The sequence below is a fragment of the Hylobates moloch genome, unplaced genomic scaffold, assembly GCF_009828535.3.
Source record: "Hylobates moloch isolate HMO894 unplaced genomic scaffold, HMol_V3 SCAFFOLD_9, whole genome shotgun sequence".
Lineage (NCBI taxonomy): Eukaryota > Metazoa > Chordata > Mammalia > Primates > Hylobatidae > Hylobates > Hylobates moloch.
The window spans coordinates 97,712,870-97,730,825 of NW_026652284.1; the positions used below are offsets into that span (position 1 = coordinate 97,712,870).

The 17,956-nt window shown below is 40.5% G+C and overlaps 1 protein-coding gene, 1 long non-coding RNA gene and 1 pseudogene across 2 annotated transcripts in view; 1 reads left to right on the top strand and 2 right to left on the bottom strand.

Annotated features, from left to right (window-relative positions):
* LOC131384263 (uncharacterized) overlaps positions 1-6,581 on the bottom strand; it is a 64,350-nt gene extending 57,769 nt beyond the window's left edge. Inside the window, exons 1-2 of the long non-coding RNA XR_009214935.1 lie at positions 6,467-6,581; positions 4,934-5,072 (exon numbers count right to left, since the gene is read on the bottom strand). This is a non-coding gene — a long non-coding RNA (uncharacterized LOC131384263). The remainder of the gene's footprint in view (positions 1-4,933; positions 5,073-6,466) is intronic.
* Positions 6,582-6,625: 44 nt separating this feature from the next.
* MED30 (mediator complex subunit 30) overlaps positions 6,626-17,956 on the top strand; it is a 29,351-nt gene continuing 18,020 nt past the window's right edge. The window contains exon 1 of the mRNA XM_032760313.2: positions 6,626-6,966. Coding sequence (XP_032616204.1) covers positions 6,790-6,966 — 177 coding nt within the window. The 5' untranslated portion in view covers positions 6,626-6,789. The remainder of the gene's footprint in view (positions 6,967-17,956) is intronic.
* Positions 9,099-9,914, bottom strand: LOC116813539 (small ribosomal subunit protein eS10-like; annotated as a pseudogene).

The window sequence follows — 17,956 nt, forward strand, 5'->3', positions numbered from 1 at the left end:
CTTGAATGTGAAGTTGTGATTTAATTCACGCACTTCTTAAGTATGAGATTCTAAGTGAGCATTGGGAAGCATAGGAAACCTTCACTAATGAACCTTCAGGGACCAGTTAGCACAGTTTGTTAAATTGGAATGCTAATTAGGTCTAGGCAATAGTTTAAATCAACCTAAATGCTTGTTAGTTTGACCAATTACAGGTGCCCAATAAGTGTTTGTTTGAATTCAATAATTCTCTGTCCAGAGGGAATATTCTGGTTCATGAGTGGCTGAATTGAAAAATATAAGCTATTAATCATGAATAAATTGCTTATAAACTGGTGCATTTCAGCATTACTACTGGAAGTCCAAGGTCGCGGCAGCGATGGCTCAGTCAGGTCCCTTTCCTTTGGTAGGTCCTATGCAGCGATATTTCCAAATGGTCCTAGATTATTTTGAAGCTTTTCCATGGCATGTGTAATAATGGAAATACGTACAATACAATACAATAATGGAAAGTACAAGAGTGAAACACCTGGGTTATAAGTCAGTCCAGAACCACCAAACTATTTAGTGACAAAGCAAGTCTAGAACCCACTGTGCTGACTTGTGGGGAGTCTTCCTTCCATTGTGGCCCCTCAAATCCCTCTTGAGTCTACATTTCTCCCTTTCATACCCCCAAAGCCTGCTACTTTCTCCTCAGTGTATTCTCAAATATTGAATCTTAGGTTCAGACTAAATACTGTAGCCTGTATGTAGCCTTTTGATTCAACGACTGGTGTCCTGACCTCACAAAACCATCCCAGAATTGTTCACATGTCTCCCAGGTGCTAGAAACTGCAAAGCCCAGCACTTTCCATAACAACATACACAAAGCTAGCTCCAATCCTGCAATTACACAAGAGCCAGGGACACTGCTGCAGGTAATGAGTCATGTCAAGAAGGATTCCAGTTTGTCTTTTGGGTAATTTAAAGCAGAGGCAATGAATCACTGTGTTAGAAGAAACTACTTTGGTATTAGACAAAACCACATGGAGCTTAGGGCAAATTTCAAATTTGCCACTTCAGCAGTAGCAAATTAGTATTAAATTCAGTTGTATGTGACTAAAAACCCCCAAATAAGCACTTAGCTAGCTAAGCTGTAGCCCTGATTTCTGCATCCCAGCTAGTAGGAAGAAGGAACTGGAGGCCCCATTCTTCTAAGGACAACTGTCAGTAGTCTCCCACGTCATGCATACTTAGAGCTGATGGGCCAGAACTTAGTGAAATGTCCCTGCCAAGGCTCAAGGAAGGCTGGGACATACAGCTTCCACCCCGGGTGCCCTGCTAAAAACCAGATATTCTCTTGCAAGAAAAAAAAAAAAAAAAAAAAAAAGGCTGGACATGGTGGCTCACATCTGTAATCCCAGCACTTTGGGAGGCTGAGGCGGGCGGATCATGAGTTCAAGAGTTCAAGACCAGCCTGACCAAAATAGTGAAACCCCATCTCTACTAAAAATACAAAAATTAGCTGGGCGTGGTGGCATGCGCCTGTAATCCCAGCTACTCCGGAGGCTGAGGCAGGAGAATCACTTGAACCTGGAAGGCGGAGGTTGCAGTGAGCCAAGATTGCGCCACTGCACTCCAGCCTGGGCAACAGAGCAAGACTTTGTCTCAAAAAATAAAAATTAAAAAAAGGCAGAGGAGATATTGTATAGAAATTAAGTATCTGTTTCATTCCCTTCCTAACTATGGGACTATGGGTAATAATTTTGTGCTAAAATCTTCTTCTGTGATTTAAGATAATACTTCCTTTGGTGTGGATTATTTTGCTTAACCTCAGCGGTGTCTGACACTGTTCAGCACAAGCTCTTTCCTGAAACAATCTATTCTTCCTGTGACTTCCATGGCAGGATACTCTCCTGATTTTGCTCTGACTTTTCTAGTTCTTCTCAATTTTTGTTGTTAATAGTGTTGTCTCCTCTTCCTCTTTCTGTTTCTTAGTGCTCCCATTGGTTCTGTCCTGGAACAGCTTCTTCCTCACTTCTCACTTTATCCATTTTCCTCACTGTTACACATGGTGGAAGGAAGTATAGTGCACATTTATTGAATGCTTACTATACACTAGGAACTATAAGTGTGTTATATATAGCATCTCACTTAATCCTATCAACAATCCCAAAGCTAAATACCATTGTTATTGATGGAGGTTAGTGTCATCTGTCCACTGTTGAGCAATGCCAGGTTTGGATTTTAGTCCAGGACTGTCTGACTCCATGGATTTTGAGCTTACTACCACACCCACCCATCTTTCTGCAACCATGTAAAAGGAAAACCCTACCAGGTCCCAGCACATACTCATTTGCTTACTGGATACATCCACTGATGATCATGCACACATTTCAAACCCAAGATGTCCCCGAGTAAACTCCTGGTTCTTTCATCAACTATTTATTGAGCACTTTTTATGTGCCAGGCACTGCTGCAGGTGCTGAATCTACTGAAGTAACCAATAGAAACAGTCTCTAATTTCATGAAATTTACTGTTTAGCTGAAGGGACAAACAGTGAAAGAAACAACATCAGTTTGTGAGAAACACTACAAAAAATGAAGCAGGCTAAATGGATAGAGAGATGGAGAGGGCTGTACGGTGTGTGGAATAATGGCCCCACAAAGATGCAAACCCTCTAATCCCTAGAAACTGACATGGAACAGGGAATTTTACAGGTGTGGTTAAGGTTAAGGGTCTCGAGGTGGGGAATTTATCTAGAATAACGTAGATGAACCCAGTATCATCACATGGGCCCTCAAAAGTGAAAGGTTAGAGGTATGTGACAAGGACAATGGAAGAAGATGCAGAAGAAATTTAAAGCATGAGGGAGACTTGACTGCCATTGCTAGCTTTGAAGATGGAGGAAGGGGCCACAAGCCAAGGAATGTGGCATCTCACAGAAGCTAGGAATGGTTGTCAGTTTACAATCAGTAAGAAAATGGGGACACAAATTTCTGCTGCTTTAAGCCACTAAATTCTGATATTTTTTTCCAGCAGCAACAGAAGACTAATGCAGGTTATTTCTTTTTTTGTTTTTTTTTTTTTTTTTTTTTGAGACAGGGTCTTGTTCAGTTGCCCAGGCTGGAGTGCAGTGGCGTGATCTTGGCTCACTGCAAGCTCTGCCTCCCGGGTTCACGCCATTCTCCTGCCTCAGCCTCCCGAGTAGCTGGGACTACAGGTGCCCGCCACCATGCCCGGCTAATTTTTTTGTATTTTTTAGTAGAGACAGGGTTTCACCATGTTAGCCAGGATGGTCTCGATCTCCTGACCTCGTGATCCACCCACCTCAGCCTCCCAAAGTGCTGGGATTACAGGCGTGAGCCACCGCACCTGGCCTAATGCAGGCTATTTTAAGTAGGGTGGCCAGAAAAGGCCACTGTAAACAAAGACCTGCAGAGATAGCTGAGAGAAGAGCTTCCCAGGCCAAAAGAAATGAGTCTGAAGTGAGATGAACTTGGAGTGCACAAGGAATAGTAAGGAGGTGAATGTATCTGGAGTGAGGGGAGAGCTGTGGGAGCTGAGAGAGCAGGAACAGCCTAGGCCAGCACATGTGGAGACGTGCAGGTCATGCAGCTTTGGATTTTATTCTAAGCATGATGAGAGGACAGGTCAGCAGGGGAGAATCATAACCTGACTTAGCTTGTAAGTTTGCCTGTGGGTGCTGTAATGAGAGTGGACTGGATGGGGCAAGTGTAGCAGGAAGGGAGTTCAATTAGGAGCCTCTTGATTGTTATCCAGCATTCTAGATAAGAGAAGACAGCTTGGACTAGGTTGAAAGGGGTGAAGTAACTGGTCACATATAGGATATATTTGAAAGTCAGAGTTCATTCTATTTTCTGATGACTTGGAAGTAGGGTGAGAAAGAGAGAAGCCAGGATGGGCAACTAAATGCATGGTGGTGCCAGACAATGACACGGATAAAAGTATGGTAGAAGAAAGTTGGGAGAGATCAAGAGTTGGGTTTTTTTAGACATAAGTTTTAGATGCCAAAGAGCCATCCAAGTCAAGATGTCAGGTTTTTAGGTATGTGAGTCTGAATTTAGGGACAGTTTGGAATGGAGGCATGTGGTAGGCAGATTTTAGTTACTCCCCAAAGATGTCCACATCCTAATTCCCAGAATCTGTATGTCATGTTACATGGCAAGGGGAGATTAAGGTAGCAGATAGAACTGAAGTTGCAAAACAGCTGACCTTAAAATAAAGAGATATCCTGGATTATCTAGGTGGACCCAATGTCATCAAGAGGATACTTAAATGAAAAAGAGAGAGGCAGAGGACTCAGAACCAGTGATATGGCATATTCAACTAGCCAATTCTGGCTTTGAAAAGGATGAAAGCTGGTTTTTGCAGTTGGCGGAAGTGGTCATGAGCCAAAGAATTGGGGCAGCCTTCTAAAATCTGGAAAAGACAAGGAAACAGATTCCTTCTGAGAGCCTCCAGAAAGGAACACAGCCCTGCCAACACCTTGAGCGTAGTTCAGCGAGAACAATTGCAGACTTCTGAGCTAAAAAGCTGTAAAATAATAAAAGGTGTGCTGTTTTAAGCCACAAAGTTTGTGGTAATTTGTTACATGTGCAATAAGAAATTAACATAAGGCAAAATTTCTCGGAAACTTATTTTTTCTTCAGTCTATCCTGTCTTGGTAAACGACATAAACTTCACCTGAAGTTTCACACGAAAGCAGAAATACGTGCCGTCCTTAATTCTTTCCTCTCCTTCATGTTCCTAATCCAGTTGCTGTCAAGTTCTCTAGATTCTACTTACTAAATATTTATTCAAAGTTACCCTCTGTCTCCTTTCTCTACACAGATCATGATCATCATCACCATTCCCCTTTGGGAGAGAAGACAATAGAAACCCACCATCTGTTCCCCATTTAGCAACCAGAATAAGTCTTCTAAAATGAATATTTCAAATTATTCCTCTCACCTTGAAACTCTTCAGTGGCTTGCTATTTCACTCCATAAATTCTCAACTGCTTGACATGGGTTAGAAGATCCTTCAGGGTTGCCTCTGCCTTCAGCCTTATTTCCTAACACTTGTCCTCACACTGAACTTCTTCCAGATCCTGGAAAGCATTAGGAGGCCTCTTCACTTCAGGTGTTGGCACTGGCCTTCCTCGTCCTCATGGAAAAGACCCTATCATTCGTTACTCCCTTCCCTATCTACCTTCAGGTTCCACACTGCTCCCTTCAGGTCGTTCTCAATCTCCTAAATTGTTAGCATCCTGATATCAGGAACTTTTGCTTCAAGACACTCATCACAATAGTGTTCTGTTTGTCTCCATGACAAACATGCTGCAGGGCTTTTGCCTGATTTGTTCAGTATGATATCTTCATTCCTAGCACCCAGCACATAATACGTGCTCAGCCAATATTTGTCAAATGGTAATTACTCACGAAGACCTGCGAATTACTATGTTTAAAATCTCTACCACGGTTCCTATGACATATTTAGTTAACCATTTCCTGGGAAGTCCGTATAATGGAGCATTAAGAAACTTCTAAAAAAATGCAATGTTTGTGCATATCACTAATTTTACATTCTTGACTTTTCCCCACTTTGGAGATGAACAGTAAGAGGTAAGTGAGAGACATTTTATTTTAATTTTTCTTGCATTTACCATGTCACTCAACAATCATTCAATAAGTATTTATTGATACTTGTGCCAATCACTAGGTGTTGAGAATACAGTAAGTGAATAAAATCGTCTGTTTTCATGGAGTTGGCAGAGTGTGTAGATAGGGTGAGATAAAGTCTGAAAGTAAACAAAAGTGAAAGCTATATTAAAATATCAGACAATAGGCCGGGCGCGGTGGCTTATGCCTGTAATCCCAGCACTTTGGGAGGCCAAGGCGGGCGGATCACGAGGTCAGGAGATCGAGACCATCCTGGCTAACACGGCGAAACCCCGTCTCTACTAAAAACACAAAAAAATTGCTGGGCGTGCTGGCGGGCGCCGGTAGTCCCAGCTACTCCGGAGGCCGAGGCTGGAGAATGGCGTGAACCCGGGAGGCGGAGCTTGCAGTGAGCCGAGATCACGCCACTGCACTCCAGCCTGGGTGACAGAGCGAGACTCCGTCTCAAAAAAAAATTAAAAAAAAATCAGACAGTAATAAGAGCCAGAGTCAGAAAGAAGTGTGTGTGTTGATCTTTTTTTTTTTTTTTTGCTTACAGAGATTGGGAAAACTCAAAGAATAAAACATCTAAGCAGGGACCAAGAGCAATCAGGGAGTCCGTATCATGTCACGGAGAAGCGTACAAGCTTTGGAATCTTGTTTTCTAAATTCGAATCGCAGGTTGCCAGTTACACCTGTATGCGACTCAACAAGTAATTTAACCTGTCTCTTAGCTGTAATACTACAAACCTCTGGCTTGTTAAGAGAAGATGCTCCGCGAGGAACTAAACACAGAAGGTTCTAACGCTGGGCCAAGACTGGGAAACGAACTCTGGAAACTCACCCCCGGCTCCCCAAGAGCATCTCTCCTCTGGCTGGAGCGCAGTTGATGATTGGCTACTTAACCCGTCCGTCCTTTCCCGCCCAGGGGTCCAATCCAATCCCACCCGGCTCCGCTCGGAGACAGTTCGCCGAGTGGGCGGTGTCCGTGACGTTTTCTGACGTGTTACGTCACGGTGGGCGGAAGTCGCGGCTACTGTTTTGAAATCGGGCCGCGGGGGGTCTCTCAAGCTGGTTGCGACTCTGAGGCCCCACAGCCTCCCAATTCCCGGCAGACCCCTGACACCTGCTCTCTGGCGCCTTCCGGCCTGAAGCTGCAGCCGCGCCATGTCCACCCCTCCGTTGGCCGCGTCAGGGATGGCGCCTGGGCCCTTCGCCGGGCCCCAGGCTCAGCAGGCCGCCCGGGAGGTCAACACGGCGTCGCTGTGCCGCATCGGGCAGGAGACAGTGCAGGACATCGTGTACCGCACCATGGAGATCTTCCAGCTCCTGAGGAACATGCAGGTAGGAAGGCGGGCGCGCGGGGCCAGGGGGATGCAGCTGGGAGGGAAAGGGGCGGTGGGGTCCGTAGATGTCAACGGGGCTGCCCTGGGCAAACCTTAGGTGTAGGGTCACCCCCATTCACACTCAAGAGTGTCCCCAAAAGTCGGAGCTGTAGAGGTGATGTTTTCCAGACCAGATTTCTGCAGAATTGAAGCCAATTTTTTTAGATTCAATCGGGCTCTTTAGTTACCCTGTAAACTCTCGCACCTTTCGAGGCAGAGATGGGTCGCACTCCACTTCACTCTTTAGGTTGCTTTAAATGTTTTTTCCAGCTTTTCTTCTGGGGAGGTCCAAGGAGTTGAAGAATTTACACTTTTTTTTTTTTTTTTAAAGTCCTCCCTTTTTTGGCATAGTTAATATACAGTAAACGACACTCACCTAAAGTTTTGACATATATGTGTACTGTACTCGGTATACTTGTGAAATTATCACGACAATCAAAATAGTGTACACATCATCCCAGAAAGTTTCTTCATACCCCTCTGACATCTTTGCTTCCCACCTTCCATCGCTAAGCAACCATTGATCTGCTTTCTGTAATCATAAATTAATTTGCATTTGCTAGAGTTTTATATAAATGGAGTCTACAGTATGTGGGCTTTTTTTTTTTGTCTGAGATCCTTCACTAAGCATGCATCAATAATTAACTTTTTATTGCTGAGTAATGTTCCATTGTATCAATATATCACCATTTGCGTACCTTTTCTTCTGTTGATGGACATTTGAGTTGTTTCCACTTTTTGGCTGTTATAAATAATGCTCTATGAACTTTTGCTGACAAATTTTTGTGTGAACATATGTGTCATTTCTCTTGGGCAGATTCAGGAATGGAATTGCTGGATCATGCAGTACATGTCTGTTTACTACTTAAGAAACTTTTCCAAAGTGGCATGAGCCATTTTACCTCCCGATTATTGCTAGTGGGAATGTAAACATTGCTGTTTGAGGGTTCTAGTTTCTCTTCATCCTCATCAACACCTGTTATGTCTTGATGCTTTCCAAACACTTCTCCCAGTCTATCCTGCCTTTTTATTCTTTTAATATTGTCTTTTGAAGAACAGACATTTTTAATTTTGATGGAATCCAGCTTACCGATTTGTTCTTTTATAGATTCTGCTTTTGGTGTCATACCTAAGAAATCTTTGACTGACCCAAGGTGACAAAGGGTTTCTGTTTTCTTCTAGAAGTTTTGTAGTTTCGAGTTTTATATTTAGGTCTACAACCTATATTTAGTTTTGTGAGTTTTTAAATACATATACATAGTGGCAGATACAGATCCAAGTTCATTGTTTTGCATTTGGATATCCAATTGTTCTAGCACCATTTTGCTGACCCATTTTTAATGCTTGCTTATGCTACCCACTACATGTGGTAGATATTATTCTTGTTTTACAGATGAAGATTCTGTACTTCAGAGATGTAAAGTGACTTGCCCAAACCTAGTCAGTGGTAGGGTAAATTTGAAACCAAGTTTTCAAAATCTTACAGCTCATATTTCTGTGGGTGTCCAAAAAAGTGTTTTATTGCTTTTTTTTTTTTTAAACTGGTCAAGATTTTTTTTTTCCTCCTGATTATAAGAGTAATTCAGTTTTGCGGAAATTTTTAAGACCATGTGAAATATAGTACAAAGGAGATCCAGGAGAAATTATGACATTCTTTGGCAATAATTTTAAAAAATGAATAGATTCATAACTAGAATCAGTAAGGTGCGGATTAAATAATGTCTCAGAATTTAGCATACTTTAAAAAAATTTTTGTCCTGTTATATGCAAAGCACCGAATAATACACGTTAGAGGAGCAGTTTTAAGGAGTATTTTTATCACTATTTTACAGTGAAGGAAACTGAGGTTTAACGAGAGAAAAAATAAATTACCCAACATCACACACGACTAATAGCTCTTCCTACTAACCTCTTTTTAATACTAACTTGCTGTCAATGTGCATTATTAAAAGATATAATACAGGTTCATGTTCTACGCAGAAAGAACTAAACTTTTTCAAGAGAAGTATTTTATCAATAACTAGATTACACGTGGACCTGCATTCAAAGCCAACTTGTTTTTAAAGTTTTTTTGTCTGTAAGTTTATTCAATGCAAAATAAACCTCTCCAGTTTTACTGAGGTGGCTGACCACGTCCACGACCAAATCCGCCTCTAAAATGGAATTCGGTTGTTGACCCAGCCCCAGCCTCTGCTTTCTTGTCGGCACCAGTGGGCACAGCACTCCGTCTGTAGGTATCTCTGCTGGCTTCCCCTCTTGTGAGTCTTGCAGGTCGCTCACCCTCCAGACCTTTAGGCCGAGGCCGGCCAGTCTCTGGATGGCTGCGGTGTAGGGTGGCAGGAACAATCTCAGGGGGCAGATGAAGGTAATCACGGAGATACTGGATACCCTCATTGGTAAGGTACCAGTAGAAATGTCTCCAGGCAAACTGTTCCTTCACGTAGCCTCAGGACTTGAGAGACTCCATGGCCTTCATGACATGAAGGTTGGACACATTCTTGTCTGCCAGCTCCGGGTGCTTAGGCATGTGGAATCCTTCTTGGCCACCATGATTCCCTCCTTAAAAAGGAGTTCATAGGCTGGCGCAGTGGCTCACGCCTGTAAACCCAGCACTTTGAGAGGCCGAGGTGGGCAAATCACGAGGTCAGGAATTCGAGACCAGCCTAGCCAACATGGTGAAACCACATCTCTACTAAAAATACAAAAATTAGCCGGGCATGGTGGCGGGCGCCTGTTATCCCAGCTACTCGGGAGGCTGGGGCAGGAGAATCGCTTGAATCCAGGAGGCGGAGGTTGCAGTGAGCAGAGATCGCGCCACTGCACTCCAGGCTGGGGACAGAGCGAGACTCTTGTCTCAAAAAAAAGGAGTTCATAAATGGCAATACGTTTCTTCTTAAGCTTCAACATTTCGGCCTCTGTAAGGTCTGGGACCCAAAGCCAGCTTTTGAGGGACTGTGATAATTATATGTGTGCTTTCCTTTTGGTGAAATCTGTGATCACTCATCTAAGACCCTTTGGGGCCTATCATAATTGGCTGAAAAGATAACAACGGGCTCCTTCATTTCCAAAACACTAGAAGAGGTGATAGAAATAGGATATTCTTAACTACATATAACCTAGTGATTTGTTAATACATTTTTAGTATTAACATTTTAAAATAATCCTCTGTATTATTGATCTATGAGAGTAAAGTGCTGTGAATACAAACTGCTAAGAATTTTTCTAAGCATTTAAAGAAGTGGTTCCTGGTATACACTAGATGTCCGTTAGCCACTTGAGAGTCTGATGAAAACTGTGAACTCTCTTCTGAGAAAAATATACATACACATGCATTTTGAAAATTTCAGGGGTTAAAGGAAGATTTAGGGATACTCCCCAAGTATCCTTAAATCTCAGATTAAGAGTCCTTGTGGAAGATACCATTGCTTTTGTTCTGTTTATTATTCTTTGAATCTTTAATTTTTTAAATACATAGTACATTCAGAATTTAGGAATAAAAAAGGACAGTGCAGTGAACATTTTCCCTCCCATTCCTATCTCTTATACTATGTACCTAGCTCCTCTCCACAGGCAGTGATTGTGAGTGATTCTTACTATTTTTGTGTATCTTTCCAGATATTCTCTGCATATTAAGCAAATGTTTATGTATATTGTTTCGTTTTCCCCCTTTTTGCACAGATAATAGTATGTTATACATAACCATTTTGTACCTTGCTTTTTTCAGCTGATATATTTTGGAATTTGTCCATGCCCATACAGAAAATACTCCCTTTTTATAGTATATAGTTTACACTGCATGGAAATACTGTAATTTGTTAAACCAGTTCTTTAGTGAGGGCATTTGGCTGTTTTTCATCTTTCCCTGTTAGGCTGCAGCAAATACCCTCCTACACAGATTTGCACGTATACCTGTAGGATACGTTTTTAGAAATAGCTATGTGCTTTTGTAATTAGATACATTTTGATGAACTGTTCTCCGCAGAGATTGTACTAATTTATGCTACGGCCTAAGACCAGCAGAGTGAGTTACATCTTTTTTGGATCTTTGATCACTTGGTAGGTGAAAATTCTACTTTACATTTCTCCTAGTTTGACTGAGTTTGAACATCCCTTAAAATATTCTAATCATTTATATTTTTTTCCTGCTAAATGGTTGTTCACTTATTATTTACCCATTTCTCTGTCTTTTTTTTTCGTCTTTTTTTACCTACCTTAATTGTAGGATTTAGCTACAACTTGCAGTTATTTTTTTTCCCAGTCTTTTACCTTTTGGCTCTGCTAATGGTAGTTTTGCCATGCATTATTTTTTTAAGTAGTTGAATGTATTAGTCTTTTAGGACTTATAGGCCTTATGCCTAGTTAGAAAGGTCTTCCCCACTCAAATTAGGAAGAATTCTATAATTTTTAAAATTTCAGTCTTTACATTTAAAACTATGATCCTTATGGAATTTATCCTATAAAATGTGAGGTCTGGGCCTAGCCTTAACTTTTTCAAAAGGTTCACTGAATAATTCACTTGCTTCTTCCAGTGATTTCAGGTAGCTTTTATATAAGTGAATTTGTTTCTGGATGTTCCATTCTATTCCACGTAGCTGCCTATCTTTTGTGTATTAATGCAAAACATTCTTATAATTTGTCAGGATCTGTTACACTTATTTTTCAGAATTTCCCTGGCTATTCTTGCGTATTTTTCCACATGTATTTAGAATTAGCTTATTCTAAGAAAAAGTCTGTTAGCATTTTTATTAGGTTCATTCAGCCTAGAAAGACTTGACATCGTTATGATGTTGACTCTTACTAACCAAGAACATGGAGTATTCTTTTTCTGTTTTCTTATAACGTATCTTAAATTTTCATTTTTATCTTGAGATTTTAAAAGTTTTTTTCTAGATATTTTATCTTTTCTGTTGCCATTGTAAATGGGGTCTTCTTTTCCCACGTTTTTGTTTGTGTTATAGATGAAAGCAGAGCTATTGCTTTCTCTTTGGACCTACTTCCTTATTGAATTCTTTTATTTTTAGTAGCACATTATCATATTATTTGTAAATAGATTATGATGCTTTCTTTTTAATGTTTCAACATGTTTTTTTCTCTTTCTTCTCTAATTGCATTGGCTAGTGCTTCCAGAACAGTGTTCACTTACAGAATTAGGGTCTTAGTAGACATCCTTTTCTGTTTCTGACCTTACTTGGAATGCTTCTAATGATTCCACATTAATCGTGGTGCTGACTTTTTAACTGAAATAAATGTATTTTATCACATATTGAGGATTTTTTATTGAGTTTTATTTTGATTTTTTAAATGGGTGTCGAATTTAGTTGAATGCCTTCTTGGTGTCTATGGATATGATCATGTATTTATGGGTTTTCATCCATACTCATGAGTGAGATGGTTACTGATGAACTTTTCAGCTGAACAGTTACACCATGGTATATACCAAGGGATCTTAGGCATTTTTACTGTGTATAATCTTTACTATGGAAACCTTGTCTCTCTCATGTTTACTGCTCTATCCCAGATTCTAGAAAAGTACTGACACATGAAAGTTGTGTGGTATTACTTTTTTAATGATTTAGTAAGTTAAGTTTGTAAGTTTGGATATTAGATTAACATCTAGTATCTTTCTAAGTCAGCAAATTTGGGAAGCGTGATTCTTTGCATTTCAAAAGGATTTTTTTTCTTTTTATTATTCTTTAAGTTTTAGGGTACATGTGCACAACGTGCAAGTTTGTTACATATGTATACATGTGCCATGTTGGTGTGCTGCACCCATTAACTTGTCATTTAACATTAGGTATATCTCCTAATGCTATCCCTCTCCTCACCCCCCACCCCACAACAGGCCCTGGTGTCTGATGTTCCCTTTCCTGTGTCCATGTGTTCTCATTGTTCAGCTCCCACCTATGAGTGAGAACATGCAGTGTTTGGTTTTTTGTCCTTGCGATAGTTTGCTGAGAATGATGGTTTCCAGCTTCATCCATGTCCCTACAAAGGACATGAACTCATCATTTTTTATGGCTGCATAGTATTCCATGGTGTATATGTACCACATTTTCTTAATCCAGTCTATCATTGTTGGACATTTGGCTTGGTTCCAAGTCTTTGCTATTGTGAATAGTACTGCAATAAACATATGTGTGCACATGTCTTTATAGCAGCATGATTTATAATCCTTTGGATATATACCCAGTAATGGGATGGCTGGGTCAAATGGTATTTCTAGTTCTAGATCTCTGAGGAATCACCACACTGACTTCCACAATGGTTGAACTAGTTTACAGTCCCACCAACAGTGTAAAAGTGTTCCTATTTCTCCACATCCTCTCCAGCACCTGTTGTTTCCTGACTTTTTAATGATGGCCATTCTAACTGGTGTGAGATGGTATCTCATTGTGGTTTTGATTTGCATTTCTCTGATGGCCAGTGATGATGAGCATCTTTTCATGTGTCTTTTGGCTGCATAAATGTCTTCTTTTGAGAAGTGTCTGTTCATATGCTTCATCCACTTGTTGATGGGGTTGTCTTTTTCTCGTAAATTTGTTTGAGTTCATTGTAGATTCTGGATATTAGCCCTTTGTCAGATGAGTAGATTGCAAAAATTTTCTCCTATTCTGTAGGTTGCCTGTTCACTCTGATGGTAGTTTCTTTTGCTGTGCAGAAGCTCTTTAGTTTAATTAGATCCCTTTTGTCAATTTTGGCTTTTGTTGCCATTGCTTTTGGTGTTTTAGACATGAAGTCCTTGCCCATGCCTATGTCCTGAATGGTATTGCCTAGGTTTTCTTCCAGGGTTTTTATGGTTTTAGGTCTAAGATTAAAGTCTTTAATCCATCTTGAATTAATTTTTGTATAAAATGTAAGGAAGGGATCCAGTTTCAGCTTTCTACATATGGCTAGCCAGTTTTCCCAGCACTGTTTATTAAATAGGGAATCCTTTCCCCATTGCTTGTTTTTGTCAGGTTTGTTAAATATCAGATGGTTGTAGATATGCAGCATTATTTCTGAGGGCTCTGTTCTGTTCCATTGGTCTATATCTGTGTTTTGGTACCAGTACCATGCTGTTTTAGTTACTGTAGCCTTGTAGTATAGTTTGAAGTCAGGTAGCGTGATGCCCCCAGCTTTGTTCTTTTGGCTTAGGATTGACTTGGCAATGCGGGCTCTTTTTTGGTTCCATATGAACTTTAAAGTAGTTTTTTCCAATTCTGTGAAGAAAGTCATTGGTAGCTTGATGGGGATGGCATTGAATCTATAAATTACCTTGGGCAGTATGGCCATTTTCACGATATTGATTCTTCCTATCCATGAGCATGGAATGTCCTTCCATTGGTTTGTATCCTCTTTTATTTCATTGAGCAGTGGTTTGTAGTTCTCCTTGAAGAGGTCCTTCACATCCCTTGTAAGTTGGATTCCTAAGTATTTTATTCTCTTTGAAGCAATTGTGAATGGGAGTTCACTCATGATTTGGCTCTCTGTTATTGGTGTATAAGAATGCTTGTGATTTTTGCACATTGATTTTGTATCCTGAGACTTTGCTGAAGTTGCTTATCAGCTTAAGGAGATTTTGGGCTGAGACAGTGGGGTTTTCTAGATATACAATCATGTCATCTGCATATGGACAATTTGACTTCCTCTTTTCCTAATTGAATACCCTTTATTTCTTTCTCCTGCCTGATTGCCCTGGCCAGAACTTCCAACACTATGTTGAATAGGAGTGGTGAGAGAGGGCATCCCTGTCTTGTGCCAGTTTTCAAAGGGAATGCTTCCAGTTTTTGCCCATTCAGTATGATATTGGCTGTGGGTTTGTCATAAATAGCTCTTATTATTTTGAGATACATCCCATCAATACCTAATTTATTGAGAGTTTTTTGCATGAAGGGCTGTTGAATTTTGTCAAAGGCCTTTTCTGCATCTATTGAGATAATCGTGTGGTTTTTGTCATTGGTTCTGTTTATATGCTGAATTACATTTATTGATTTGCGTATGTTGAACCAGCCTTGTGGATGAAGCCAACTTGATCATGGTGGATAAGCTTTTTGATGTGCTGCTGGATTCGGTTTGCCAGAATTTTATTGAGGATTTTTACATCAATGTTCATCAGGGATATTGGTCTAAAATTCTCTTTTTTTGGTTATGTCTCTGCCAGGCTTTGGTATCAGGATGATGCTGGCCTCATAAAATGAATTAGGGAGGATTCCCTCTTTTTCTATTGATTGGAATAGTTTCAGAAGGAATGGTACCAGCTCCTCCTTGTACCTCTCGTAGAATTCAGCTGTGAATCCATCTGGTCCTGGACTTTTCTTGGTTGGTAAGCTATTAATTATTCCCTCAATTTCAGAGCCTGTTATTGGTCTATTCAGAGATATAACTTCTTTCTAGTTTAGTCTTGGGAGAGTGTATGTGTCAAGGAATTTATCCATTTCTTCCAGATTTTCTAGTTTATTTGCATAGAGGTGTTTGTAGTATTCTCTGATGGTAGTTTGTATTTCTGTAGGATCGGTGGTGATATCCCCGCTATCATTTTTTATTGCATCTATTTGATTCTTCTCTCTTTTCTTCTTTATTAGTCTTGCTGGCCGTCTATCAATTTTGTTGATCTTTTCAAAAAAACAGCTCCTTGATTCATTGATTTTTTGAAGGGTTTTTGTGTCTCTATTTCCTTCAGTTCTGCTCTGATCTTAGTTATTTCTTGCCTTATGCTAACTTTTGAATGTGTTTGCTCTTGCTTCTCTAGTTGTTTTAATTGTGATGTTAGGGTGTCAATTTTAGATCTTTCCTGCTTTCTCTTGTGGGCATTTAGTGTTATAAATTTCCCTCTACACACTGCTTTGAATGTGTCCCAGAGATTCTGGTATGTTGTGTCTTTGTTCTCATTGGTTTCAAAGAACATCTTTATTTTCTGCCTTCATTTCGTTATGTACCCAGTAGTCATTCAGGAGCAGGTTGTTCAGTTTCCATGTAGTTGAGTGGTTTGGAGTGAATTTCTTAATCCTGAGTTCTAGTTTGATTGCACTGTGGTCTGGGAGACAGTTTGTTATAATTTCTGTTCTTTTACATTTGCTGAGGAGTGCTTTACTTCCAACTATGTGGTCAATTTTGGAATAGGTGTGGTGTGGTGCTGAAAAGAATGTACATTCTGTTGATTTGGGGTGGAGAGTTCTGTAGATGTCTATTAGGTCCGCTGGGTGCAGAGCTGAATTCAATTCCTGGATGTCCTTGTTAACTTTCTGTGTCATGTTGACAGTGGGGTGTTAAAGTCTCCTATTATTATTGTGTGGGAGTCTAAGTCTCTTTGTAGGTCTCTAAGGACTTGCTTTATGAATCTGGGTGCTCCTGTATTGGGTGCATATATATTTAGGATAGTTAGCTCTTCTTGTTGAATTGATCCCTTTACCATTATGTAGTGGCCTTCTTTGTCTCTTTTGATCTTTGTTGGCTTAAAGTCTGTTTTATCAGAGACTAGGATTGCAACCCCTGCCTTTTTTTATTTACCATTTGCTTGGTAGATCTTCCTCCATCCCTTTATTTTGAGCCTATGTGTGTCTCTGCACGTGAGATGGGTTTCCTGAATACAGCACACTGATGGGTCTTGACTCTATCCAATTTGCCAGTCTGTGTCTTTTAATTGGAGCATTTAGCCCATTTACATTTAAAGTTAATATTGTTATGTGTGAATTTGATCCTGTCATTATGATGTTAGCTGGTTATTTTGCTTGTTAGTTGATGCAGTTTCTTCCTAGCCTCGATGGTCTTTACAATTTGGCATGTTTTTGCAGTGGCTGGTACCGGGTGTTCCTTTCCATGTTTAGTGCTTCCTTCAGGAGCTCTTTCAGGGCAGGCCTGGTGGTGACAAAATCTCTTAGCATTTGCTTGTCTGTAAAGGATTTTATTTCTCCTTCACTTATGAAGCTTAGTTTAGCTGGATATGAAATTGTGTGTTGAAAATTCTTTTCTTTAAGAATGTTGAATATTGGCCCCCACTCTCTTCTGGCTTGTAGAGTTTCTGCCAAGAGATCAGCTGTTAGTCTGATGGGCTTCTCTTTGTGGGTAACCCGACCTTTCTCTCTGGCTGCCCTTGACATTTTTTCCTTCATTTCAACTTTGGTGAATCTGACAATTATGTGTCTTAGAGTTGCTCTGCTCGAGGAGTATCTTTGTGGTGTTCTCTGCATTTCCTGAATTTGAATGTTGGCCTACCTTGCTAGATTGGGGAAGTTCTCCTGGATAATATCCTGCAGAGTGTTTTGCAACTTGGTTCCATTCTCCCCATCACTTTCAGGTACACCAGTGAGATGTAGATTTGGTCTTTTCACGTAGTCCCATATTTCTTGGAGGCTTTGTTCGTTTCTTTTTATTCTTTTTTCTCTAAACTTTTCTTCTCACGTCATTTCATTCAGTTGATCTTCCACTACTGATACTCTTTCTTCCAGTTGATCAAATCAGCTACTGAGGCTTGTGCATTCATCACGTAGTCCTCATGCCATGGTTTTCAGCTCCGTCAGGTCCTTTAAGGACTTCTCTGCATTGGTTATGCTAGTTAGTCATTCGTCTAATCTTTTTTTCAAGATTTTAACTTCTTTGCCATGGGTTCGAACTTCCTCCTTTAGCTCGGACTAGTTTGATCGTCTGAAGCCTTCTTCTCTCAACTCATCAAAGTCATTCTCCGTCCAGCTTTGTTCTGTTGCTGGTTAGGAGCTGCGTTCCTTTGGAGGAGGAGAGGCGCTCTGATTTTTAGAATTTTCAGTTTTTCTGCTCTGTTTTTTCCCCATCTTTGTGGTTTTATCTACCTTTGGTCTTTGATAATGGTGACGTACAGATGGGGTTTTGGTGTGGATGTCCTTTCTGTTTGTTAGTTTTCTTTCTAACAGTCAGGACCCTCAGCTGCAGGTCTGTTGAAGTTTGCCGGAGGTCCACTCCAGACCCTGTTTGCCTGGATATCAGCAGCGGAGGCTGCA